At 48.1% G+C, this 26,738-nt stretch overlaps 1 protein-coding gene across 2 annotated transcripts in view; it reads right to left on the bottom strand.

The window, feature by feature from the left end:
* Positions 1–262: 262 nt before the first annotated feature.
* Positions 263–26,738, bottom strand: part of Rgs9 (regulator of G protein signaling 9) — a 68,978-nt gene continuing 42,502 nt past the window's right edge. For both annotated transcript variants that reach the window (XM_060386499.1, XM_021647725.2), the window contains exons 10-19: positions 26,246–26,275; positions 25,191–25,252; positions 23,752–23,865; positions 22,226–22,341; positions 16,795–16,882; positions 15,347–15,485; positions 12,536–12,621; positions 10,038–10,155; positions 2,300–2,784; positions 263–588 (exon numbers count right to left, since the gene is read on the bottom strand). In XM_060386499.1, coding sequence (XP_060242482.1) covers positions 438–588; positions 2,300–2,784; positions 10,038–10,155; positions 12,536–12,621; positions 15,347–15,485; positions 16,795–16,882; positions 22,226–22,341; positions 23,752–23,865; positions 25,191–25,252; positions 26,246–26,275 — 1,389 coding nt within the window. In that variant the 3' untranslated portion in view covers positions 263–437. The remainder of the gene's footprint in view (positions 589–2,299; positions 2,785–10,037; positions 10,156–12,535; positions 12,622–15,346; positions 15,486–16,794; positions 16,883–22,225; positions 22,342–23,751; positions 23,866–25,190; positions 25,253–26,245; positions 26,276–26,738) is intronic.

The raw sequence follows: 26,738 nt of genomic DNA, 5'->3' as shown, positions 1-26,738 counted from the left end.
TGAAACTCAATTAATGAAATCATCATGTCCAAACAAGTTCAGACAGCGAGGGAACTCTTTGAAGTGACTCAATGTCCTTTGCCCACAAAACTGAAGACACGAGTTTAACTCACAAGTGGTAGGTTATGAATAGTAATAAACCCAGGAATACGCCAGAACCCCGATTGGAGAAAATCTTCCAAATGACCCTTTTATTGGTTTTAAGGCAGCAAGGGATGTCTTCTGGCCCACATGCCTTTCTGGCCAAGCATGGGAAAGGAAGTCAGGGAAAGGGACAAGGTGGCCGCTGGGAGTCAGCCAGAGCACACGTCCTTCGTTGCACCCCGTTCACTTTTTCCAGTCCTCCAACATCACTCTAATGCACTTGGGTCTGAGAGCAAGTGTGCCCCAGGTCTGATGATGTCTGCCAGGACCGTCTTCCTGGCCCAGGGCCTTGCTCAGCCTGCCTTCCCCTCGGACAAGCTCTCCCAGGGGCAGATAACTTCCTTTTCTGTGGTCTGGTCACCAGACTCTCCTGCCCCAGTGTCATCGGAGTCTATCAGGCAGGGCCCACTGTCAGTAGGCATTTCCATTTTGATCTGGAAAAAGCTTCAGGCACAAAAAGAAAGCGAGTGAAGAAACAGAAAGGCTAGGTAATCCTCACACGATCCCCACAGTCCCAAAGAATAGTATTCCAAAGACACTGACCCACAGTGACATGCGCAGCCACTGGCTCTGGGGACTCCTTTGACTGAGATGTGTGTGTGTGTGTGTGTGTGTGTGCGTGCGTGTTTTCTGCTGAATGAAAGATGATCCCAAATATGCCTTATTTTGGTTTCTCAGTCTTTATGGCTTTGATGAATTCAGTCTGTCCCTGTAGTGTTGACATACCAGTACTTAATCCTCCACTCCTTTAAATGGTCTCTTGGGGACACTGGAAAGACAGCCTTTTAGAAAGCCCCATGCCCACATGTGAAGCGGGACAGTGGCCACAGAGCTACAACAACAGAGCTGACCTCCCTTCCTCCTACTCTCCCAGCGGGGCCAGCTGAGGGACTCAATATTCATGGTGGATCCCGCTCGTTTCCTAAAGCAACAGAGCTGACCTCCCTTCCTCCTACTCTCCCAGCGGGGCCAGCTGAGGGACTCAATATTCATGGTGGATCCCGCTCGTTTCCTAAAGCAACAGAGCTGACCTCCCTTCCTCCTGCTCCAAGCCACACAGGCAACACAGGGACGGCAGCCAATGCTCCCCACTGTTTCCACAGTCACTGAACCAAAGAGGCCACACTCTCTGGGTCCAACTCCTGCCTGACACGTCTTTCTCCTGGCCTAGGCAGGACCAGCAGGATTGGTTTGGGGGTGCCTCTGACTGTCCCCTCCAAATCTCAATAAACACGAAGCTGCAATTGGACTCTCAGATCCCACTCTGGGCCTCTGATCTGCACAGAGTGGCTGCCTCAGGGCATTTGGGATTCTCAGATTTCAGACTTGGAAGTTGACACTCATTCTCTTAGACCACCACAGGAACAAGTATCTTTTTGAGGCCCTTTAGGAGACCAGGTAGGTATCTATCGGGACCAAGGAGGCCATAACACCTAAGGTATGGGCTGGCAAAGGGCCAGAGCCCCTGGGGCATCATGTGTTAGGGACATCATAGCCTGGAGTTACTGCTGAGGCCCTTTCCAAATGCAATGAATTACCTAACTAGTAGTCTTGGGATGGGGCAGGTGTGTGGAGAACAGGCAGATAAAGAAGGAAAAAAAAAAACGACACCTGCCCTTTACCCATCTTTGGAAGAGGGAGAGAGTGAGGGACCACCTGGGAATGAGAAACAACTGGGATTCTTTGAATTGAAGCCAGGTGCAGAGAGCTCTTGAAGGGCGGGGTAAACTGTGCTGAGAAACAACCAGCTGTAAACTATCTACAACCAGCTGTCAACCATAGAGCAAAAGTGACCTGATTTTCAGGTATAAAAACCCTGTGCTTCGCATGTTCGGGGTCGTCTCCTATCTTTGGTGGGGCGACCCTATCGCGATAGCAATAAAACCTCTTGCTTTTGCATGGAGCTGTGGTCTGTGAGAGTTCCTGGGAAGGGCGCAATCCTGAGCAGTGAGACTCCAGGTCTTACAAGAGGATGGGAGTGAGTTTCTGGGGTCAGTAAATGCCTTAAAGATGTGATTCGAGTACTTGTGGTATGTCTCCACATCCCTCATTTCAGCCCCATGGCTCCATCATCACCATGGCGCCATGGTCCACGCCCATACCCAAACTCACACCCACCGTCCACATGCACACAGCACCCCCTTTAGCTTCTTACTTGGCTACTTTCTTGGTTTTCAGCCTGGGCAGCTGTTGGCCCATGTCTCCCAGAGGCTGCACCTTCCCGTGTGAAACAGCCGGGCACTTGGGCGAGAGCCTGGCAAACACAGGCGATGCCAAACAGCCCCTTCTCAGAAACCTGCCGAGGGACAGAGCCGCACGGGCCTTGGGAGGGGCCCTGGGCTGGTCATGTGGTCTTGAGCGATCCACAGATGTCCCGCTGCTCTCAGTGCCTGGGGACCCACAGTTGACACCAGACCAGCTGGTTTCCCCCTTGGCCTCCGGCCCTGAAGAACTCTCCAAGGCCACTCGGATGGGCGAGGGGCAGATGGCGATGCTGGGCCGCCGGATGAAGCGACTTGGTGAGGGAAAGGGCTTCCTGGGGGAGCGGCAGGATGGGGAGAAGGGGCCGGAAGGAGAGGGAGGCACGCAGGTCCCTGTGTACACGGTCAGGTGAGGGCTGGGAGCCAAGTGCTGGCCTGACTGTGGAGAAGGAAAAAAACAAAGTTCAGTAAGGAGGCGCGTCTCCAGCCTCGAGGGCCAACATGCCATCCTCCTCTAACTCCATCTCCTTCCAGCGACAACGACGCAGATCTCTTCAGGCCACCTCCTGGATGGATTGACCGAAAAGATTACCCTGAAGTATCTGTCATAGTGGCACAGCCACACAAGGACCTCTAGCCAGGACCCGTCTACCACAAGCTGACCTTCCAGTCCTGGGAGGCTGGAGTGGAACCATGCTGAATCTGATTACCCCTCAAGCCTCCAAAGGCCTTGTGTACTTCCCGTGCACGTCACCTCTTCTTCATTGTTAGCTGTAGAATTTGACATTATTTTATTGTTGTCTGGTGTGTGTGTGTGTGTGCTGGGAATTGAACCCATGACCTTTCCCATGTTAGGCAAGAGCTTTACGGTTAAGCTACATCCCCACTCCAAACTTGAACAGTTTAACAGACTAGTGCAAATGGGGAGACCTGCAACAGGTGCCCCGCTGAGCCTCCCTGCCTGAGACCACACCCACCCCTCTGACAGTGCTTTAGCGGCTCCAACGTCAGCACCCGCCCAGGCCTCTCCTTAGACTGGGCAGGGGAAGCAAGAGGAAAAGACTGCGTGTAGAACCTGAGTAGCTTAGAAGAAAGAGGCAATTCTAGAGGAGGAGGTGAGTCTGAATCAGCAGAAAAAAAGGGGAGTATCTCACTGTCCTGACCATTGTGGCTCCAGAGTCCAGAGTGTTGGGGCAGAAAGGGAGGGTCTGACATTTCCTCAGCTCAAGAAACCTGAAGCTTTGTCCAAGTTGAACAAGGAAATTAAAGCTAAGATTTCCAGTGAGCTCTTCACTGTCCCCTCTTCCTTTGTAGGCCACAAGGGTCAATTGATGTGGGCTGTTGGGTCCCTCATAAAGGCCTACACTACATGAAAGCCTGGCATGGGCCGAAGTCATTAGGAAGTAAGTGGTGTCTTGGGAACAGCTGAACCACTGCTGCTTCCAAGAGAGGCCTAGAAAGGACTATAATGAGACAGACCTTCTCTGCAACAACCACATAGTTGTCTTGCTCAGAGGGCTCTGCTTATCCCTTAGAACCTAAGACTTAAGGAGGCTGCCTGAGCCCTGGGCAGGAGGCTACTGACTTCAGAATAAGGCCTAGTCTCAAAGTCACCCCACACAATCCAGGGTAAAGTCAGTTAGACTCAAGGACAGTGGAGAGGAATGAGCTTATTTGTTACACTCAATAGAAAGTTAAGATAATGATGAAAGGCCCTTCTGAGCCTAGGTGTGACCCCAAAGGCCCTGCTGTCCATGCTAACGCATGCTGCCATTCAATGTCCTATGTGATTTCTATGTCCTGGAAAGTGAAGTAAAATGAGAGAGAGAGGAAGAGAGAGAGATCAGTGAGTTACCTACGAAGTTTACTTGAACCTCACTACCTTGGAATGTGCCATGAACTCCTAAGATCACTCCACCTTACAGATAAAAAGTTTGAGGATCCTGGAGCTAAAGGGGCTTAACCAAGATCATACGGCTTGACTTTCCCTTTCTCTTCCTCTTTCCCTCCCTCTCTCCCTTCCCCATCTCACCCCTTCCTCAGAATCTTCTCCTTTTCAGGATGAATGACAAGACAGGTAAGGAAGTTGGTTGCTACCTTCTTCTCGACTTACCTGGGCTGAGGTGGTCCCTTCTTGGAAAATGACCACTCTCCCAGTTGGTGCGGGACAGTTTTTTTTTTCTAGCTCTTTCTCACAGGAATCCATAAGTTCCCACTCTTCCTTCCCACGGAGGCCTGGGCTTGCATGCTGTAACCCAGCCCTCCAAGTTCATGCACCAGCTACCAATGATATGAGCAGCAAAGCAGCGGCATGCAAGACAGTTGGCAAAGAAATGCAACAGGACAAAGTAGAATTTGGTTTAGATTTGGTGTGCAACAGCTTTTTTTTTTTTTTTTTTTATTGTGCAAGAGAACAGAGAGGGATGGCAGGAGCATGAAATGAGGTGGTCCATTAACAGGAAGACACGATCACAGGGTTTGTAATGGAAGACAAAGCAGATAGTTCAGCAACTCTACTCTTGTTTGTTCTATCAGAAACTGGCTGAGAAATCAAAGACCCCTGGCCACAATCAGCATGCAAGGACCCACACCCACTTCAGGCTCTTTCTATTGTCCCCTCCCCTCTTCTCCAAAAGCAAGTAAAGTTGGTCCTGTAAGTTGGTCAGCTTAGGTGACCACATCATTTCTCTGGCTAGTCATCTCACTGAACGCAAGCAGGCACAAGACCCTTCTAGCTGGGACTGGCCCTCACTTCAGCCATAAAACTTGGAGCCCCAGGTCTGCTGGTCACGATGCTGTTACTAATCAGTCTTCTCTTGGAGGCTGCACCTAGAGGGTGTAATGCCTCAGATACCACCTAATGCTGTCTAGAGTGTTCAGGAGATAGAGAGCCGAGAAGTAAGATGGTTCCAGGTGAAAATGATTTTAAATTCCTTAGGTAATAACACCAAAGCAAGAAACAACACTGACAGAAGAAAGCAGCTGCTTACTTCAGGACCATGACTCGTACAGGGAGTGTAATGATTGGTAATGGTGGTGGTCATGATGATGGTGATGGTGGTGGTGTTGCTGCTGCTGCTGCTGCTATGACGGTGGTGATGGTGATGTTGATTCCGGCAGTGAGGACGATAGGAATGGTGGTGGAGGGTGGTGGGAATGAGGATTGTTATGATGCTGGTGACAGGATGATGGTGCCGGTGATGATGAGGACAGTGACTGTGATAGTGAGGAAGATGGTACTGGTAGTGATGCTGAGGGTAAAGATGCTGGTGGTTTGTGATGATGATGATAATGACGATGGGAATGGTACCTGATGCTGATGGTAAGATGATGGTGATGATGTTAGTGATGGTGACAAGGTGGCAGCCATCAGCATTTGTTGAGCATTGATGTTGTGCTGGGCATGATTCTAAGGACTTTACTCTTAGTTTCCTGCCCCTGGCTCTGTATCTTCTACTTAATATCCATAATAAAAGCAATGTTTTCTATAAACACCAAACAGGAAAATAGAACTCTACAAAGGAAATCCTAGAATCTTATAAAATAATATAATCTAGCACAGTTAAACCCCATGGGCAGAGCTTATTATGTGGTTAAATTCTGGCTTTAAGAAATGGAGATGGTGTCTGAGAACATGGCGCAGTAAATACTAGTGTAGTGATTTAAACATATTAATATATTCTCTAAATATGTGCTATTTTTATGTCATTTGAGATATAAATGGGCCCTGACAGGCTGCTGTTAGGTCTACTCATGGTAACAAGTTAGCAGGAGCCATTACCCCCGTTAGAGCTGTGACAGCATCTCTTTACCCTCCCATAGGCTAGCTATGACCTCCCAAAGCTTCATGTGGCTTCCCTATAATTTAACCTCCCACACTCTTGTCCTTCCCGTTAACTGTAAGTAACCAACAGGGGCCTCTCTCCTCTCATCTCCTCTCCCCTGTCCCTGTCGGCAGCACCTATTCAATGCTTGGCAAGCAACAGACACTGGATATCCCTGTGGAATGTTGACAGGAAATAAAAAGCTGGTGCTGGAGCCTAACCCTCCTTTCTTTGGATTTGTTGTTTGTGCTCATTGAAAAAAGGCCTCACGATGCATCTCACTGTCCTGGAACTCAAATGCAGAGCGGGCTTGCCTCAAACCCATACAAATCTGAGTGTCTCTGCCTCTCGAGTGTTGGGGGTGTGCACAACAAGGCCCGACCTAAGCCTCACACGTCTAATCGCACATCTCTGGGAGCTTCTCTCAGTCCAAACAATTCCCTCCCAACTTCTGGCATTTCTCCCAGGTTAAACAGACAGTTCCCTAATCACACTCTGTCTCATGGTACAGCCATTGGCACCCACACATCTTCATCAGCCCCATGAAGACCAAGACCAGGTTGTATATTTATCCCCCACAGTCCTTCTACTGATTCTTAAAAACAAAACAAAACAAACAAACAAAAAAATTGGTCTTTAAGTGCCACTTGTGGTGGTACACACCCTTAGTCCCTGTACTTTGGAGGCAGAGGCAGGCAGCTCTCTATGAGTTCAAGGCCACCCCAGTAGACAAACTGAGTTCCAGTCTAGCCAAGTCTTGTCTCAAAAAATCTTTTTTTCTGGCCTCTATTTTCATACATACATACAGTCTGTCTGTCTGTCTGTCTGTCTGTCTGTCTCATTGTGGATTGTTAATTGCTACCCTCGTGTACCTCCCTTCATGTGAATAATGTTCAGATCTTTGTTTCTTCATTCACTGATTGGAGAATGCTCGCTTACTCTGTGTAATGCCTGTGACTCTCACTGGCTGCAGGCCCTTGTATCTCCAATGCCAAGTAGATTCCCACATATGTGGGAAAGAACCCAAAACAGCCAATTGCTGTCTTTCAGAGAATGACAGACTTGAGATTCACGAGCTGAGGAGTGGAGTGGCAGATGGATAGGCCAAAGATGAATAGGACCTAGGCAGTGGTGCCCTGAAGAGTTCATGACAAACTCAGTGGCTCCACCACTCTGGCCACCACCCTGCTGGCATGACCTCAGCTTGTGTGGAGTGATTACAAGGGACAGCAAACATTCTCTGGTTTCATGCTTCTCCAGCTTTTCCACTAAAGTAGGCCAAACAGCAGGAGAGCCGGGTAAACACGCATCCCTCTGGAGTCTTAGGGGGGCAGTGCCTGAACCTGCATAGCCAAGCATGAAATGACTTTGATGTCTCCAACGGTAGCCTTAAAAATTCATGTGCATCTTGCATTCTATTTCATAATATATTTATGGTTGTTTTAATGTAAATTTTTAAAAATTACCTAAATTTCCTCCTATTCTAAATATTCAAGTAAAGTTGGTATCCCAATCCTGGAAATGATCTTGAAACAGCCCCCCTTCTTCACAAATGACTAAGGAGGAGAGAGAGCCTATGAGTTATTTAAGAATACATGGCTCGTGTTAGAATTAAGACCAGGGCCCGAGAGGCCTCCTCCAGAGTTCCTTCCATTCATTCGTTCATCTGTTCATTCAACCAGCCATATAACACACATGTATGGACCATGCTAGGTCTTGGGCATTAGACTCCAATAGGGAGGGTAGATTTTGTCTCTCTCTTCATACCACTCAGTTTATAATGGTTCATTACCCAAAGCTTCTGCTGGCGAACTCCAGCATTCTTCAAAAGAATATTCAAAAAGCACATCTGTTGGTGCTGTCTCAAAGTAACTTGTGAATTTGGGAAGTGTTTGCTCCCCTCTTTGGGGATGAGGTCATCTTTCTAGCATGCAATCAGTGATCACAAACTACTTATATTGGCCTAGACAGTCTTCACTGACCCTCCTCCCCCGCATCTGGGCTTTGTCCTTACAGTTCCTCTCTCTGTGGGACATTATCCTTGCTTGGTCATATTCTGTGACAAATCCTTCTCATTCTCTGTTTCTCTACCTCAGAAGCCTAAGTCTATATAGAACACATCTTCCTTAGCGGGGTCTCATACCCACTTCCTTTATAACTTATTCAGTAGGTTTTGTTCTGGCTTTTAGTTCGTTATTATCACCGTGAACCCCTTCATGTATCCATGCATTTTCCAATGGGACTCTGACATATTTTTACTAAAAATAATAGAGCCTATTTCTGTACTCCTTTCCTCCTTTGGACACAGGACCTCATAGAGCCCAGGGTGGCCTCCCATTCATCACAGATGTAAGGATGACCTTGAACTCATAGTAGTCCTACCTTCCCTTCCAAGGTCTGGGATTAAAGGTGTGCACCACCAGGTTTGGTTTTACATGGTGCCGGGGGATTGAACCCATGACTCCATGCAGGCAAAGCGGGCACTCTGCCCACCAACACACATCCATGGCCCTGTTCCCTTACTCCTTTAATCCAGGTGGCATCTGTGACTTTCTCTGGCCAAGAAAAGATGGGTGAGAGACCATGGGAAGCCATATGCAGTTCTATTTTTCTCCCTTGCAACTCTGCCACCACCCTAAGACCATGCCTAGGCAGGGCTGTTGGAGAATAAGAGGTACATGAAGCAGAGCCCATATTCACTCCAGCTTAAGCTTCTATAAGCCAAACTCCTCCAGACATAGGGCAAGGCCCAGCCAAGGACAGTAGAGCCACAGAGATGACTCCATATGCATGAACAATAAATGCTTACTGTAGTGGCCTAGTACTGTGCCACCAAGGCTACCTGATAGTACCCTGTCTGCCCTAGAGCACAGGCTCTGTAAGAGGAGAGCAATGTCGATTTTGATCATCCATGCCCTGCACACTGAAGGTACTCAGTAAGTGTGTGGAATGGGTGAGTGTTCCTGCTTTAGAAGACTGGTCTCTTACACTGCTCTTGTTCTCTTTTGCATACGGGCATGTGGGGTTAATTATCTTCGAGAACAACCTTGTGGGACTCAAAGTCATGGACTGAGCTATCCTCTCCCCTGAGCACTGAGATAGCCTAGTCTATAGCTATAGAGAAAGGTAGCTCCAACAGCTAGAAAATATTGCTAAAAGTATATCTGGTATCCACCATCCTTCCTCCTGGACGCAACCATCAGTGCCTTTCTTCTTTGACTGTAAAGATACTCTCAGCAAGATGTTTCTCCGTGCCTCCTCTGGCCTGAATCTTTCATTCCTATAAGCTATTTGTCCATACATTATGCACAAGGGGGTGGGAAAGCAAAGAGGTAGCCACGGCTAAGAACAAGCTCACTAGGAAAGGGGTCCCAGCAATGCTTTCCGAGGCAGGTGTAGCAGAGGTGACCACAGAAGGGCCTGACAAGAGGTCCATGGAGGGTTCTCAAGTTGCATCTAAATTGGAGAGATGGAGTGAGAAGTTGTGCAAAGCTTTTCTAAATAAATACTCCTCAGAGAAGTAGCGTTGGGGGGTGCCGGGACCGTTCCTTGATGAGCGGGCACACAACGTCACCCCTTTCTCCTATGCCTCTCACCAAATGAGCTCCCTAAAGCAGAGGGGGTGGGCATGGCTACCAACTTGCTGACCTGACGTAGGAACACAAAGCCATGTAACTCTTGATCAGGGAATACACTCTGAATCCTACATTTTGCTGACAGAGAATGGACCTTCTAAACTCTAATCCTTTCGGCGGGGGGAAGCATCGTTGCCTCCCCCACGTGCACACCCCACACCAGCATCGGGAGTTCATTTAGGAGGAGGCAGCTCCTTTTTGAGTAGGCTCCTGCGGTCCAGCTTGCTCATGACCTGGGTGATGTCCACGGTGTTGGCTGCTTCGCGAGCTCTCTCTTCTTCTTCCAGCTGCCTCAGGATGACAGGGCTCGGGCTGGAGCGGAGGTGACGTCTCATGAACGGGAGGGTGGCGCTACAAGGAAAGACAGACGAGTGGTTGGTAGAAAACCACATTGTCCAGTGACACTAACATGCCTGGGGGAAGCTGGGCCAGAAGGTTCCGATTTGGACATGCCCCCTCATTTTCCCAGTGAAATTCCAAGAGCATCGCCAGAACCACGGTCCAACCTTAGTTATTTTCCCTCAATGGAGGATGGACCGTAGTGAATACAACTGCCAACAGATTTCAGGTCTTTGGGGATGATAATGATGGTGGCAAACACCCTGTCTACGGTGTTAGGAAATGAATTTGTTGTGTCCATGCAAGGTCTTAAATATCTCGATGTTATCTCTGAAAGATCTCCAAAGAAGAGGGCACAGCGGATTGGGTTGGATGATGGGCGCCTAAGGGCTCGAGTCTTGAGGAAGAGTAAGGGCTCGGGCACTTGTTTAAAAAAGCCAGTGTGCAAGGGTGTCGAGACAGCTCCCTTGACAGCATAAGGAGCAGAGCTTGATCCCCAGAACCCTGTAAAAAGAAAACCCAGTGTGGTGGTGCACAGCAGTAATCCCAGTGCTGGGGAGAGAGGTATGAGCAGCCCTGAGGTGTTTGCTGGCCAGCCAGCCTGACCTACCCAGTCAGCTCCAGGTAGTGACAGGTTGTATCTCAAAAAAAAAAAAAAAAAGAAAGAAAAAGCTGGGTTGTCCTCTGGCCTTAACATACATGTACACACACACAGAAGCAAAGAAAGCGGCAGTAGGCAGCAGCCACCCTTCCCATGTGCCAGATCTTAGGATGAATTAAAAACATATTCTAACACTAAACATAGATTCCTGTGAGCAAACTGACTGCTACATCCTAAAAAACAGGGTAAGGTTTAAAGGGCTTATGGCTGAGACACATAGCCTCGGGGCCCACATAGATTTGGGGAGCTAGCATTTCCATAGCAATAACAGACTCAAGACCCAAGACCTACCCCGAATTTCAGGACTACTTGAGGCCCCAGATCCTTTGTCTCTACACCAGAGAGGCGGGATGCCCTTCCTAAAGAGAACCGGCCACCAGTCATGCTGTCAGCTCTTCCAAAGAGAAGGTTTGTACCTTAACTCCTGATAGATTTTCTTATACCTGCGAGCCATGGAATGGACTCCCAACCACTGCACCCCCACCTGGACACAACTGTCACACTGTGTCAACATTCACACCTGTTCTCACTCCCACCAGGGATGACAGCATTCCCAGACTGCGATGTCCCTTGCCAGAGCCAAGTCCTCCAGCTGGGGTCTCTGCCATCCCATGCACTCAATGCCAGAGCTGTGCCTGAGAATGACCCTCTCTGACTTCCCATGCCTGCCCCAAGTTATACAACGTTAGGACATAAGGATGAGACGATCAGCCCCATCCCAATGCCCAGCTCCTTTCTGACAGAATTTCTGGAGTTATTGCAGCCCTTTATTGGAGTTCCTGGGACCACTGGACTCCCCACTTTACTCTGTCACCCTGGAATACTGCCACAGGACCTTCTTCTGCTCACAGGGCTGTCGTCCTCAAGGACAAGGTGGTATATTGTGTATTCTCTTGTAAGCTCTTTTCATTACTCTCCACCCACCCACCCCTTTTGAGTAGACTGAAGATGCTGGCCATGGGCTCAGCATTGGTTGAACAAACAGGAACATTTATTAACTGCAGGGGCCCTCAGCCCACAGGTGACTGTGTTTTAAGAAAAAAACAAAACAACTCTGCCAGCGTTTCACAGCCTTGTTCAAGCTGTTATTTCTTACTCTTTTAAATCTTTAAATAATCCTCTGGCTCCCCATGAACAAAAAACAAAAAACAAACAAAAAAAAAAGAGTTCAATTTGCTCCCCAGAATATAACATCATCCCTTTCCCCAGTGTCTCTCTAAGATGAGGTGATTGAAGTTTCCAACTAGTTAATGGACTTCTAGAAAGTAGTCCCCAGGGGTACCAAGAATGCTTGGGGTGTTACTGTTTGCTTCTAACCACCTAGCATTTTCTCTCAGTGTGCAATTTCCATTCTCTCTCTCAGTCTTGGAACAGTGGCTTTACAGAGGTGTAATTTAATTCATTCCTATTCATCGGTTTGGCAGTAGAGAGGTGGGGTGGCAGAACAAAACAGGAAAGCAATGAGATGCCTCCATTTGTGATACTCATAATTATTGGTCTGATAACCAGGGCCCTACAGAAAGGGAGTCAGGGAAACAGAACTTACTGGAGGCAATCACTAAGGGAATCTTGCTGGAGGGCATTTCTAAGCAAATGAGGCGCTCACCCACTCTACAACACTTTCCAGCCCCCAACACTGTCATCAGGCAAAAGGCTCCGCTCTAACCATTCGGCAGAAAGAGTCTCTAAAGGAAACAGCAGGCAGCCAGCAATTAACGACACTCCACTTGCCTTCTCTTGGTGGTTTCCTGTGGCTCGATAGCTTTGGCCAGCATTTCTTTATAGATCGGAGATTTCAAATAGCGAGCATAAGAATCCTGGTGGGAAGGAGATGAAAACAATGGTGATGATCCAGGGAGGAGGGGTGTATCAGAAAGCATAGAACAGGCTTCCCACTTCCGAGCCTCTCCCCGGTGAGGCAGCAAAGTTAAGGGGATTCATTCATTTCACTCATTCACTCATTCCTCGGAGGGGTGTTTGGGGAGTTGCTGAGATCAATGATTCCAATTCACAACCCCCAGCACTAAAATCCTCTTCAGAGTTTTGAACCTGAGTTGGCGCCAACCAGAGACAAGATGACGTTAACCTCCCACTCTTCATTGCCATAGAGATGGAGCCGACTTCTAACTCTGTTGCAGGACGTTTGATCACACTGTGAACCCCGAGACTATGTTGTTTACTGGAAAAACCGGTTTCTGGCTATGGTGTGGCTCAGCCCTAACACACACCTTTAATCCAAAAGCTTTCTGTTTGAATTTTGTAAAGTCAACCGTAGGTCAGGAGGAGGAGCAAGCATCCAGTCGACAGGGAGTGAACATAAAAACAAACATAGCAAGTAGGAGAAAGTCAGAGGGACACATAGAGACACACGCAGGAAGTAGAAGAAACGGGCATTCCGTTTGAGAGAGATCGCTTCTAGGAAGTCGGCGGAAGAAAAAGGTCAGCTGGGTGCTTTCTCCGCCTCTCTGACCTCGCAGGCTTTCACCCCAGCATCTGACTCCAGAGTCTTTATTGATAAAATACAACATTTGAGATTTTGAGAAAAAAAAAAACCTAACCCCATTAATACCCGTTTCTTCCTGGTGTTTAGAATAGAAAGGTAAGATAATACAGCGCAAAAACTACTGAAAGGAACAAGGCTTAGGCTGCTCTTGTGGTAGGGAAGTTGCTCCCCAAGCCGCCTGGTACCTCCAAAACAGCGGAAAACTCCATTCACAACCAACATGGGACAGTACCCACCACAGCGACCCAGCAATTGAGAGCAGTCTCAAAGATTTATTAAATCCTAGAGACCAGTTGGTGGAAGTGACAGCTCGTGAGAGATCGGATGGAATCCGGGAACAGGGATAATGACGCCATCGGGCCGTGTGGAACTTGTCACCACGTGGCTTCTAGAGATGCGGAGTCCACTGCAGGCGTACAGCGTTCTTTCCGCGAGATGCCTGTCTTGGCCTAGCTAGTGCGCATGTGTAGGAAGAGGGTGTGTGAATCTGCGCATGTGTAGGAAGCGGAGGGTCGACACTGACTGTCTTCCTCGATCATGCTCCACTTTACTTTTGAGATGGGCTCTTGCTGGGCCTGGAGCTCGCTTGCCTTGACTACGCTGCCCAAGGAGCCCTGGGGACCCTCCGGTTCTGTCCTCCAGCTTCTCGTGTGGGTGCTGGCACTAAAAGCTAAGGTCATCAAGCTTGCACAGAAGGCTTCGCCTCCTGGGCCCTCTCCCCACCCCCTGCAAACCACATTCCTAAGAGTCAAAATCAGTTTTTAAAATACATTAAAGAGACCTTATTATAGATCTTCTAGTAAGAAAAAGCCAGGGAACACTGGTGAGAAAAATGGTACGAAGTGGCTAAAGTAATTCACTGAAAGTTGCAAGTGATGATGATTTCCACGTAAATGCTTCAAAACAGTGAGAGAATAAATACAAAGAGGGGAAGACGATGGATGTTCAACCATTCCTACCAACCTACGACAAAGCTGTTGGAGGTACCACGCCGCCAGGAATAACTGTCATGATGAGAAGTCAACGGAGTGGAAGAAAGCCTTGTCCTGAGATTTTGCGTAGCCAGCGTTTAGTAGAGGTGCTCACCACCAAACGCGATGACCTGAGTTTGATCCCAGGATCCACGTGGTAGAAAGAACAGACAAACCACGTATACACACGCAACTGATTAATGGAAAATTTATAAAACAATTAGCTGTGTCTAGGCCAGGAAAAATGGCTTACTGAACACAGGTGCTTGCCAACGAGCCTGATGACCTGAAAACCCTCATGGTGAACAAGGAGAACGGACTCCATAAAGTTGTTCTCGGTTCCCCACACATATGCCTTCATGTGCATGAACACATACACACATACACACACACAAAAAAAATAAATTAAAAGAGAGGACCAGAACACCTCTCTCTCACACGCACACAAAATGGGAAGAGTTAATTCCTTCATTTTTTTTTTTCTCAGATAGTGATTTCTCTCAGATTCTCCTTAGGTTGTTCATGACAGTTCCTTGGAAGCCTCTACCCTGTTCCCATTTCACTAATAATCCAGAAGCTGCCTGAATCCCCACAAGGTTTACCTGCAATCATACCGAACCATCGAGACACTAAATCCTCCGGTATTATGTTGGCTCGGGGTCGTGAGAACTGAGTATCCATAGCAGAGACCAAGAGCCGGGCCTCTGGACCTGTCAGAGCAGGGGCTGGCATCCCGTCTCCATCCCTGCTGAGAGCTCAGGCAAGCCCCTCCCTCAGTCTTGCTTTACGCAGAGACTGCACTTCATAAGTTCTCAACTGCTCTCAGCGATTGTATTGGTCTGTCTTGCCATCACGGGTACTGCCTACAACATAACTGCAGCTCCTGTGGTGATGGGGCTTGAGGAAGCTCTAGGCTGTTGGACCACGGGAAGAAACAGCAGGCAGTTCTGCCTCCGTAGCAGCGAGGCAGCATCCACAGGTCACCGCCCTTTCCCCACAGCCGAGGAGCTTTCCTGGTAACCGCGAAGGGGGCTCCCTGGCCAGCGAGCACCCTCAGCACCCGCCTACCTTCTTCATGAGCATGTAGATGTGGGTCTGGGCGGCATCCAGCACATAGCGGTGGGGGTGCCTCAGCCCCTTCACCGTGATGTCCATGGTCTTGCCATCTATGTTGATCCAGCGCCTCGCCCCTGGTGCCAGGAACAGCCTGGGGGCGGGGGGGGGGGGTTATTGTCCGTCAGAGGAGATGACCACGGAGCCCAGGTGCGAAGGGTAAGGGGACCACACAGCAGGCCCAGGCTGCTTAGGAGACACTGAGGAACGTAAACTTTGAAGAGGCTGTCAACCAGCTTTCCCCAGAGGCCAGACTATGGCCATGGCAGCCTTGGGAATGGGGTGTTTAACCCAGATGTTCTAGGAGAGCCAGCCAGAAGCTGGTGGGATGGGCCTAGGACGGTGAGGCCTTTGCAATTTGGAGGATGCATCAACTTTTAGGGAGACTGGAGAAATAGCTCAACAGTTAAGAACACTTGCTGCTCTTACAGAGGACCAAGAGTTCAATACCCAGAATCCATATTGGGTGGCTCACAACTGCCTGTAACTCCAGCTCCAGGGAAATCCAGAACCACCTTCTAGACCCTGAAGGCACTGTGCGCGCACACGTGCGCACACACACACACACACACACTTAAAAATAAAGTATCTTTAAAAAAAAAACATCTCCAGCTCAACCTCCTGCCTTACTCCCCTCCATCTTAGGGCCAACCTGAAGCCAGGTAAAGACTCCTCTAAAATGGTGCCCTGGTACCTCTGCTTTGCCATGGCCCAGGACAGACGAGTTTGAGGAAGGATCACTAATGCTGACTAGTGATGGAGGGCAGCCATAACTCCAGTTCCCAGAGGGTGACCACCTCAGCATCCAGGCCAGCAGCCCCAAGGCTGGCTGGGTTTTTCAAGTCCTGGGGCACCATGTAGGGTTTGGCATAGGAGAATCTCCCAGGCTTCGGGATACAAAACCTCACACTGTTGCTAGAGCAAGTGAAGGGAGGCCAGAACCATGAGTGGGGAACAAGAGATCTGTCCACACTTGCACCCCAACTGGGCCTGCTGTCTCACACACATGGAAGAAGTCTCGTCCCTTCACTGTGGCCTGGCTCTAAGATGGCTTGTGGAATAGAGTCTGCCTACCTCCCCTCCCCCATCTCTCTCTCTCTCTCTCTCTCTCTCTCTCTCTCTCTCTCAGAGGCTTTGTGGTTCAGGTTGTCTTGCTTTCATAATCCCTGGACACAAATCCATGGGACCAGATGAATCCCACCATGCATTTCACCTGACTTCTTCCTTCAGAGGAACCCTCAGATCTCCCAGACATCAGGGAGGCATTTATAGCATGGTACATCCAGTGGCTGGTGCTGGCCAGAGCCCAGCCAGGCACAAGGGTGTGGGTCTTCTCTCCCCACCCCCAAATCTCATCCCACCCACACAAGGAAGGCTTTCCCCAAGATTCGGCCAATCCTCACTTGTAAATCTCCTCCGCTTTCTCCTTGACCTTGGACTGATCTCCATACTTCAGGTCCTCACAGGCTTCCCAGAATCCCAGGTTCTCGCCTGCACGGGGAACACGGGTCCATGAAGATGAAAGTCAGGCAGGAAATGAGTGGAGAGAAGAGGAAATGAGGGTCAGGTAGGCTTGCTTGTTGAGTATCTTCCTGCAAGATGAATCACTGAGCACTGGGACACCAGACATGTGACTTGGGAGAAAGAGCCAGGTCTCATTTCTGGGGTGTGGAAGTAGCAGAGTCCCAGAAATGGCTTGGCTCATGGGCGTCCTCTGCCATAAACTGGATTAGCTACCACCAAGCTCGAAGCAATTATCCACTCACCACGTAGATACAACTCTGCCCTCCAACAATCCCCAGGGCAGAGCTCCTAATGACCCGCTCCCATGAGCTGCCATGTTCTTTTTCTAAGATGACATTTGTTTGTTTATGGTGGGCATGGGTGTGGCGATTAAAGGACAAAAGGTGCAGTTGGCTGTCTCCGTCATGTGGGTCCCAGGGGTTGGATGGAGTCATCAGGCTTAGCAGCCTTTACCCACTGAGCCATCTTACCAGCGCCCATACTCTGTCTGGCTGAGGATGTATCTGTAGCAGACACTTCCTGAACAATTCTCACAGGCTCGTGAGCATGTGTGACTCCACCACACAGCTCCTACGCTCTGCATGTGTCTCACAGTCACGTGACTTCTGCCTGCTTTAGCTGACTTTGCGTTGGGACCCCCACCTTCCGTATCTTTGTGGAGCCTTTGACAGCTCAGGACAGATGCTTAGAGGCAACATGGCTACGAGGGGCACCTAGTGTCACAAGAACCAGAGGAATTTTGGTCCTCTAGACTGAGAGAAATAGAGAGAGAGAGAAAAATAGATCCTCAAAATTCTCAATCTCTTCCCAATTTTCACATTCATTCCCCAGTGATTCACTGAACCCAAAAAGATCAGGGTATGCTGTTACAGCAATTCCAAGTATCAGTTATACCTCAGAAAATAAAGATGGTGCCATTAGTACCTGAGTAAGGGTGTGTGTGTGTGTGTGTGTGTGCTCATGTATACATGTGTGATTGTATGTATCCATGTGTGTACATGTGCAGGTATGTGTTCTGTGTGTATGCACACACATATACAATCTGAAACACCATGGTGCCATTGAATGAACAAGAGGACCCTCTCCTCTGCTTCCACGGTAGTTCCTGAAAGTCTCCAGTTATGTCTCACTGGCAGAGGCTGCACAACTCTATATTAGCTGGAATTTGTCCCAGGTATTTTCTGGACGGCAAGCACAGGCCAACGATTTTCTTTAATAGTCAATTGATCTGACATCAAGACTTCTTGCGTATAGGGGAGGGAAAAAAAAAAAAAGAAAGAAACAGTCCATCACTCAGAACTAAATTAAATGAGCAATTCACAAAAGGCAAAACAACTCAGAATGCCCACGCAGGAGAAACACCCGTGCTGTACAGATACATCTGCCATGAAATACATTCACCCCTAAAAATGACAGAGAATCCCTTAGCTTCAGCTACCAACTGAAAACAGCCCAGAGTTACCTGAGGGGACCTCAGTGGGTTGCCTCAATCAGATTGTCCTGTGGTGTGACTGTGAGACATTTTCTTAATTGATTATTGATAGAGGAGGGTCCGGTCCAGGCGCCATCCCTGGTCGAGAGGGCCGAGACTGTATAAGAACTGTAACTGAACATTACCGGGAGCAAGCCAGGGAGCAGAACTCCTTCACGGTTTCTGCTTCGGCTCCGGCTGGAGTCCTCGCCCCAGCTTCCCTCCACAGGGCACTGTGATGTGGAAATGTGAACTGGATAAACCCTTTCCTCCCCGAGGTGCTCTTGGTGCTGGGTTTTCCTCACAGCCACAGAAAGCAGACTAGCGCGAGATGTTACGTGAATGAAGCTTGAAGGCGCTGCGGCTTGGATGAGAATGGCCCCCTAGGTTCACAGGCCCCCTAGGTTCACAGATACTGCTGGGAAGGATTAGGAGGCGTGGCCTTTGGCGGAAGTGCATCCCTGGGCTGGGCTTTGCGCTTTCAAAAAGCCCATTCCAAGCCCAGAGTCTGTCTGTCTGTCTGTCTGCCTGTCTGTGTCTGTCTGTGTCTGTCTCTCTCTCCCTGCTGATTGCAGATCTAGGTGTAGCACTCAGCTGTTTCTCTAGCATCATGTCTGCCCACACATTGCCAGGCTCCCCACCATGATGGTAGTGGACCAGACCTCTGTGAGCCAGCCCCAATGAAATGCTTCCTTCTATGAGTTTGTTGTGGTATGGTGTCTCTTCACAGCATTAGAATACTGACTAGGGCAGAAGTTATATCACGTAAAACAGACCAGACACAAAGGGCCTAATTCTGTGATTATCCTTGCACGAGGTAGGTACCTAGAGCAGTCAAACCAGGGAGACATGCGGTGACATTGTGGTCACTGGGGGTAGGAGGATGGGAAGTTGGCAGTTGACAAGCACACAGATTCAACTCGGGATGATGAAAATGTTCTGGCTTCTACACTCAGGGACAGACATATGTACAAATACCCACACATACGTGTGTGTTCCCACACACAGGAATACACATACGCACTCATTTTAAAACATTGAATAAGCCCATTAAAACACATAAGAAAGTTCACTGCAGTATTCATAAAGCCAAAAGTCAAAACCATCGAAATTCAAGAGTTGGAGAGATGGTTCCATGGCTAAGAGCATTTGTTGCTCTTTCTGAGGACCCAGGTTCGCATCCCACCACCCACATGGCGGTTCACAATCATCTGTAACTCCAGCTCCAGAGGATCTGCTGCCCTCTTCTGGCCTCTGTGAGTCCAGGCACGCACATGAACTGCATACATACTTGCAGGCACAACATCCATGCTCATAAACTTAAAAAAAATTTTTTTTCAAATCCCCATGGATTGGTGGATGGGTGAATAAAAGTGGTTATGTTCACACAGTGGAACCTGTTGCAGCCATTAAAGAAGAGTGTAGAATGTTAAGTAAGAAACGGTCATATGCTATAGGGTCCCCATCACAAGAAGCTTGCAGATTACCCAGATCCATAGGGACTGAGGGAGAGGAGTGGGGAGCAAGCCCAGGAGAGGAGGGAACCGGAAATGACTTACAGTGGAAAGGTGCTTTTCTCTCTGAGCTGTTGCAGAATTAGCTGGTGTTGGCAGCTGTAAAGCTCAGTGAACATACAGAGCAGAACAGCAAAACCACCAGCTTGAAGCCAGGGTAGTAGGCTATACAATCCCAACACTTCAGAGACTGACACAGGAGGATCATGAGGTTGAGGACAGCCTGGGCTACGCAGAGACCCTTTGTCTCAAAACAACATAACAAAAAAAGAATAAGAACACTTGGGAAACATATGGGAGGATTTGGATGTTGGGGTCATCCTTGGCTACACAGTGAATTTGAGGTCAACCTGGGTTACGTGAAACTACATTTTAAAGGGGGATGCATTTCATAAGGGTCATACCTAAAATTTTTAAGTTTTTAATTAACTAAGAAAAGCTATGGTTTCTAGTTCCTGTTCACACACGAATCCTTCTGAATCTCCTGAGGAAACTGTCAATAATATTGTTTCAAAGATGCAAGGGAAATTTTCTGAATGCTATTGCCGAAGAATGAGTGGGTGAAGCTTGGCATGCCCTCGACTCGCCACTAGATGGCACCGTTTCCACTTAGTCGCTGGACACTTCAGCGCACATTACTTTTCCCATAGATCTTTTTTGAGGGTTATTGTATTATGCAATTAGGCTTGTTTAGAAAGAATGATTCACAGCGATCCATGTTCTAATGCAATGCGCAGTGTTGGGCCGCCATCCAGACTAAAGGCACGTCCAGTACAATTTGCTTCAGGGCAGGTCCACAGACTAGCTGCTTTAAGGTAATAAGCCCTGGAGCCCCAAACCCAATCAGGCAGCTCCCCAGTGATGAGAATCTACAAACAGATAAATGAATCCCACAAAAGCCAACACTTCAGCAGAGGTGGCAAAGAGATTGGATGTGTAATTGGTTCTAATCTGGCCTGGTCGTGTTCCCGGATGTTGCTGTGGATGAGACACTTAGAGACAGACCCTCCTCCACTAAAGTCCACCTCCTCTGAAGGCTTGAAGGAAAACAGGGCTGGAGGTTACACTGTGTGCCTCAGATCCCCTGGGGAGCTTTCCAGACCACAGCCATTGCAACCCACTCCACCCCTGGGCTGGGTCCAGGTAAACACGGGTTTAGAGGCATCCCTGCAGGACTGGGAGATGGCTCAGTGGTTAAGAGCACTTATTGCTCTTCCAGAGGAGCCAGGTTCGATTTCCAGCACCCATATGGTGGCTTACAACTTTCTGTAACTACAGTTCTGGGGAATATGATGCCCCTTCTGGCCTCTATGGGCACTGCACGCACATGGTACACAGATGTATATGTTGTCAAAGTATCCATACATATAAAGTAAAAACAAAATAAATTATATATGACAATAATAAATTATATATAATATAATGTATATAATAAGTTATATAATGTATTATACACATCCATGGTTGGTTGACTCTGAAGGACGTCTAAGTTAAAGGCAACAGGGCTGGCAGAGGAGTTGGGGAAGCTAGCTTGTTCAGCTTCCTGACTCTGAAGCTGTACTTGAGAGGGTGGAGAGCCAGAGGTCAGGGAAGTGGGTTAGAGGAACTCTGAGCAATGAAGTGAGGGAAGCCAAAAAGATGGAATCTTGGGAAATATGAGTTAGGCTAATGTAATTTTAGAGAAGATATAATTTCCCCTTCCCCCAATTGCAGTACCTTTCTGAGCCTATGGTAAAGGAAGGACCTGGACCCAGGTAGGAGTCTTACACCTGGGAAAACAAGAGGCCTTGTTTAAAAGCCTTCACAAGGTATGCAAGCGCCGGCTGTGAAACTCCTAAAAGCCTAGGCTGGATATTAAAGGGAGAGTGCTTAAAAAACAAAAACAAAACAAAAAACTCATGCTGGAGAGGCCACTTAGTTGCTAGAGTATCTGCCCAGCATCCACCAAGCCCTGGATTCGAGCCTCAGGGCTCTATAAGCCAAGTAGAGTGTCTCATGCCTGCAGCCCCAGCACTTGGGAGGTAGAGTCAGAAAAATCGAAAGTTAAATGTTGGGGCTGGAGAGATGGCTCAGAGGTTAATAGCACTGGTTGTTCCTGAGTTCAATTCCCAGCAACCACATGGTGGCTCACAACCATCTATAGTGAGATCTGGTGCCCTCTTCTGGTGTATAGGCAAAACACTGTACAAATAATAAATAAAATCTTAAAAAAAAAAAAAAAAGAAGAGTTAACCATCACTTTCAGCTACCCAGAGAGTTCAAGGCTAGCCTGAGTACATGAATCAGAGAGGAGGGAGAGAAGGGAGGGAGGAAAAGAGAACTCACCACTGAATTCCTTCTTGAGGAAGTACTGAAAGCTCTGCCGGCCCTTGGGGTCTCGAATCAGCTCACTGAAGTTGAAGGCCCATCTCTCGACCCGCATCTTGGTTGGGACTTCCACCCTGCAAGAGGAGGATGGATAAACACAACCATCCTTGGGAGATGGGGTGGGAGGGCCGGGGGGGAGGGGGCTGTACTCAGCAGTGGCCTGGGTGAGAGTGATAGGCATCCGCCTCACCAACCTTTGTGCAGTCCTTAGCCAAAGTCCACCTACTCTCAGTTTTGCCTTACTCCTTAACCTCTGTATAGACACTCTCTCCAAGCAGCCACTTACTAGCCTCCGAGTCCTCTGGAGTTCACACCCAATAGGTGGCCTCCCAGAGCTGCCCTGCGGATCCCTGTGCCAAAAAAAATCTTCAGAGGAGAAGAATTGGGCCCGTGTAGAAAGAATCCATTAAGGATCAGGCTGCTACCTTCAGACCAGGATAGAATCCCAGAGATAGGCGGGTGAGAGACGCTGCAGTCACAGCCACCAGCTGGACACCTGTCACTCACCAAGACTTCCCCTTTACCCTGAACTTACATGTCTGTAACTGAATTACTCATGACAGTTACAATGTGGCCAAATGGGTGTGTGTATGTGCCATATTCACACAAGGAATGTCATTTATCCACAACTGAAATGAAATACTGATTTGGGCCACAACACGGAACATGCCTAATCAAAGACCACACATCCTGTGATTTCATAGAACAAATCCAGAGTAGGGGAATACAGATAATCAGAAAGCACACGGACTATTGGTCATCTAGGGAGGAGCTAGGGGGAGTGAAGGATTTGCAGGAGACGAGGCGACAGCTAACGGGTGCAGGTTTCTTTTAAAGAACAACTGTAGTGACTCCATTATTCTCAGCTTAATTGCTTTAAATGGCTAAATTGTATGACATACGAATTACAACTCAAAAAGGAAAAAGAAAAAAAAAAAAAAAAAAACTTGAGACAGGGCCCCATGTACACCATGTTGGCTTTGAACTTGCTATGTAGCTCAGGCAACTTGGGTGTCTGATCCTCCTGCCTCCCAAGTGCTGGGCTTACAGGCATGCACCATCATCACGCTCTGTTGCGGGTTGAAGCCCGGGCTTCATGAATTCTAGGCACTCTAGCGACTGAGTCACAAACCATCCCAAAATGAAGCACATTTCCGGGCTGGGGAGATGGCTCAGTGGTAAAGTGTTTTGCCAGGTAAGTGCGAAGACCAGTTTGGATTTCCAGAACCCACAAGAAAACTAAGCGGGTGTGGTAGCCCCCTGTAAGCTCCTCCCTTAGGAGGCAGAGCTGGGATCCCTCCCCCCCGGGAAAGCTAGCTAGCGAGGCTAGCCAGAACTGGAGAAGTACAGGTTCAGTGAGAGACCATGCCCCAATAAACAGCATAGATGGGCAAAGGTAGACACCTGATCTTAACCTAAGGCCTCCATCTACATGAATACATGTAGCTACACACATACAGATTTGTTAAAACCCCAGTACATACAGTTTTGCATTTAGATCCCAGAACTGGGTGTCATCTGTTATCCAAGGATTGCTTGGAAGGCAGCCTGACATGATGGCATCATTGGACGAGAACTGCTCGCTGTACTTGACAATTCTGAAAAGCAGAGAGAAGAAGGCTTTCCTAGAAACACAGCCCTGGGAGACAAGGCGACTGCATGGCCTAATTGGCCAGCTCTCCCTCTCATCTGGCATTGATTTAATCACATGCACATCACTGCCTTCTCAGAAAAATGTGCGACAGCTCAGGGATGGGCAGCTATTTGGAAAGATCTGTCCTACTGTACCTGGGAAGTAGGGCCCTTTTCTCCCAGTCCTGTTCCTTTGTCAGTTTTCAGTCCCTAGTGCAAATCTGGCCTTATCACGTGTCATCAGAAGATTCCAAGGCTGACAGAGTTTGTCTGTGTCTTGGTGTCCATCTTAGAAGCTGCAATTGCCACAGATGAGCCAAGGCCACTGACCCTTTGGACTCCACTTCTGAAAGGATAATTCCTGTGTCCGGGAACTTCAATTCACTGCCCAAACCCTTTGGCCCCAAGTTAGGTGGGACCTTCTAAGTTAACGCATTTCCTGGTGTCTGAGATAGAGGCAGTGCCCTTCTCTGTGTGTGAAGAAGAACCACGGGTTGTTTGGGCCACAAACTCTGTCCACATCCATAGACATGCTTTCAGGGAAGATGGCACATTAAAAAAAAAAAAAAAAAAAAAAAAAAAAAAAAAAAAAAACGAATTTGGGAAAGTTTAAAAGCTATTTGAAGATTTTTATGAGAACCTAACTGTTGCCAAATATTTGAGCACACTCTGAACCCAAGATTGTGCTGTTTACTGAAACAAACAAACAACAAACAAATCCTGTTTCTGGTTGTGGTGTGGCTCATCCCTAGCACACACCTTTAGTACAAGAGCTTTTTGCTTGACTATTGTAAATAGGATTAAATAAAGTCAACCATAGGTCAAGAGGCAGAGCAAGCAACCAGTCGACAGGGAGTGAACATAAGAAAAAACCATTGAGAGTAAGAGGAAGTCAGGAGGAAGACAGAGAGATGCACAGGAAGTAGAAGGGAAAAGACAGTGAACCTAAGGGTTTTTGTTTTTGTTTTTGTTTTTGTTTTGAGAGGCTTCACTTTTCCTTCTGGGATATCGGCTGAGGAAGAAGGTCAGCTGGGTGCTTTCTTGGTCTCTCTGAGCTAGCAGGCTTTTACCCCAGCATCTGGCTCCCAGGTCTTCATTGGTAAACTCAAACGATTAAGATTTCATTAAAGCAACTCCTGACCCGTGACCTAACATTGGAAATATGCACTAACATAACACGGTTCCCTGGAACCTGAAGTCAATCCGCACATGGCTTGCCATGTTTGACTTAAAGCAGACATCCCCTTGCACACCTGTTGCCCATGCTGTAGAAGACAAACCAGGAACTTACCCTCCGAGGGACACTGAAGACTTCACTGTGGACCTCATTAAGGCCTGTTGGTAATACATGATCTGGAAGAGAGACGGTTGTTAGACCACATGTGTGATTATTAACCGTGACTGTCAGCCTGACAGGATCTGGGACCACTTGGTAGACAAACCTCCTGGCATCTCTATGAGAGGGTTTCTAGACTGGATTGAGATGGGAGGATCCACCCTAAAGGTGAAGACCACCAGACCATTGGCTGGGGCCCAGGACTGGAGAAAAAGAGGACTAGGCAGCTGCATTCATCTCTCTGCTCCTGCACTGTGGATGCCATGTGGCCAGCTGCCTTGTGCTCTTGCTGCTGTGACTCCCATGGTGGACTGTGTCCCCTAAAACTGTGAGCCAGGATTAACCCTTCCAACCTTGGGTTGCTTTTGTCAGTATTTTGTCATAGCAGCAATAAACATAATTAAATACTCTCCAGCTTCCTGTCCTTGAGCACAGCTGACTCTGACATTATCCATGAGGCCACTTATCCCTACCAACAGTGTAACCTACATCTTCAAGTCAGCTGCCTCAGTGACAACCGGGCTCAGGCCCACACCTCGGACCGCTACTTAGTATTCTACTTAACCCATCAAGTGTCTGTTTGAGGAAAGCCAACAACTGGGGAAAAATGTGTCCCAAGGAGTATTAAAGTAAGATCTGGAGATACATGCTTAAACCCTGCAGAGATTGGCCAAAGTAGGTAGCTTGTCACATGGAAAAGACTCCAGATGGATTTGTAAGAGCAGGTTCCAGCCTAGGGGTGTGGACATGACAGCGTCTGCTCTCACAGCCCTCTCTGACCATCCCTCAGATGTGTGGCTTCAAGGGACATTTCACATCTCAAGCCCCAGCATCTGCCCCACTGAGACCTTACCAAGGACCCCTTGCTGTCCATTAATTTGGAAACAATGGTCTGAATGTTACACATGGACTTCATTTCATTACCGAGTGCAGAGCACGAAGCCAAAGCACACATAATTTGTTAGAAGATTTTGAAATCAAGCTTCACTGGAAACTGGGAGACTAATTACCTCTTTTCTGACAGCAGTGATTGTTTGTTTCTGCAAAACAAAGAAGAAAAACCATTAAATTGGTGCCATTAAATCCGTACAGTTCAAATGTCCATTTGAAAAATAAAAAAAAAAAAAAACAAACCACTGCCTGTGAGAAAACTGCTCATCTTTTCATAGTTTACAAGTGCCATCTCCCCATCTCTGCCATCTCCACCCAGCTCCGTGGAACCGTAGCCAGGGAAGAACTATTTACCACTGTAACTTTAATCCTAAAAACCAAGGTGAACTAAAGACCAAGTTTGGGGCTGGCCTTGCTCTCCCATCGTGTCTACAGAAACAGCTTGAAAGGCAGGAGATGAAGAGGGAAACTTAGGCTGAGGAGATGGCTTGGCAGATGTGAAGTCCTTACCTCGCAAGCCTGACAACCTGAGTTTGGTCCCTAGACCCCACATAAAAGTGGAAGGAGAAAACCAGCTCCACAAAATCGCCCTCTGACCTGCCGATTCGACAC

The sequence above is a fragment of the Meriones unguiculatus genome, chromosome 7 (genome assembly GCF_030254825.1).
Source record: "Meriones unguiculatus strain TT.TT164.6M chromosome 7, Bangor_MerUng_6.1, whole genome shotgun sequence".
Taxonomy (NCBI): domain Eukaryota; kingdom Metazoa; phylum Chordata; class Mammalia; order Rodentia; family Muridae; genus Meriones; species Meriones unguiculatus.
The sequence above is the reverse complement of the archived record's forward strand: the minus strand, read 5'-3'. Positions and strand labels throughout refer to the sequence as shown.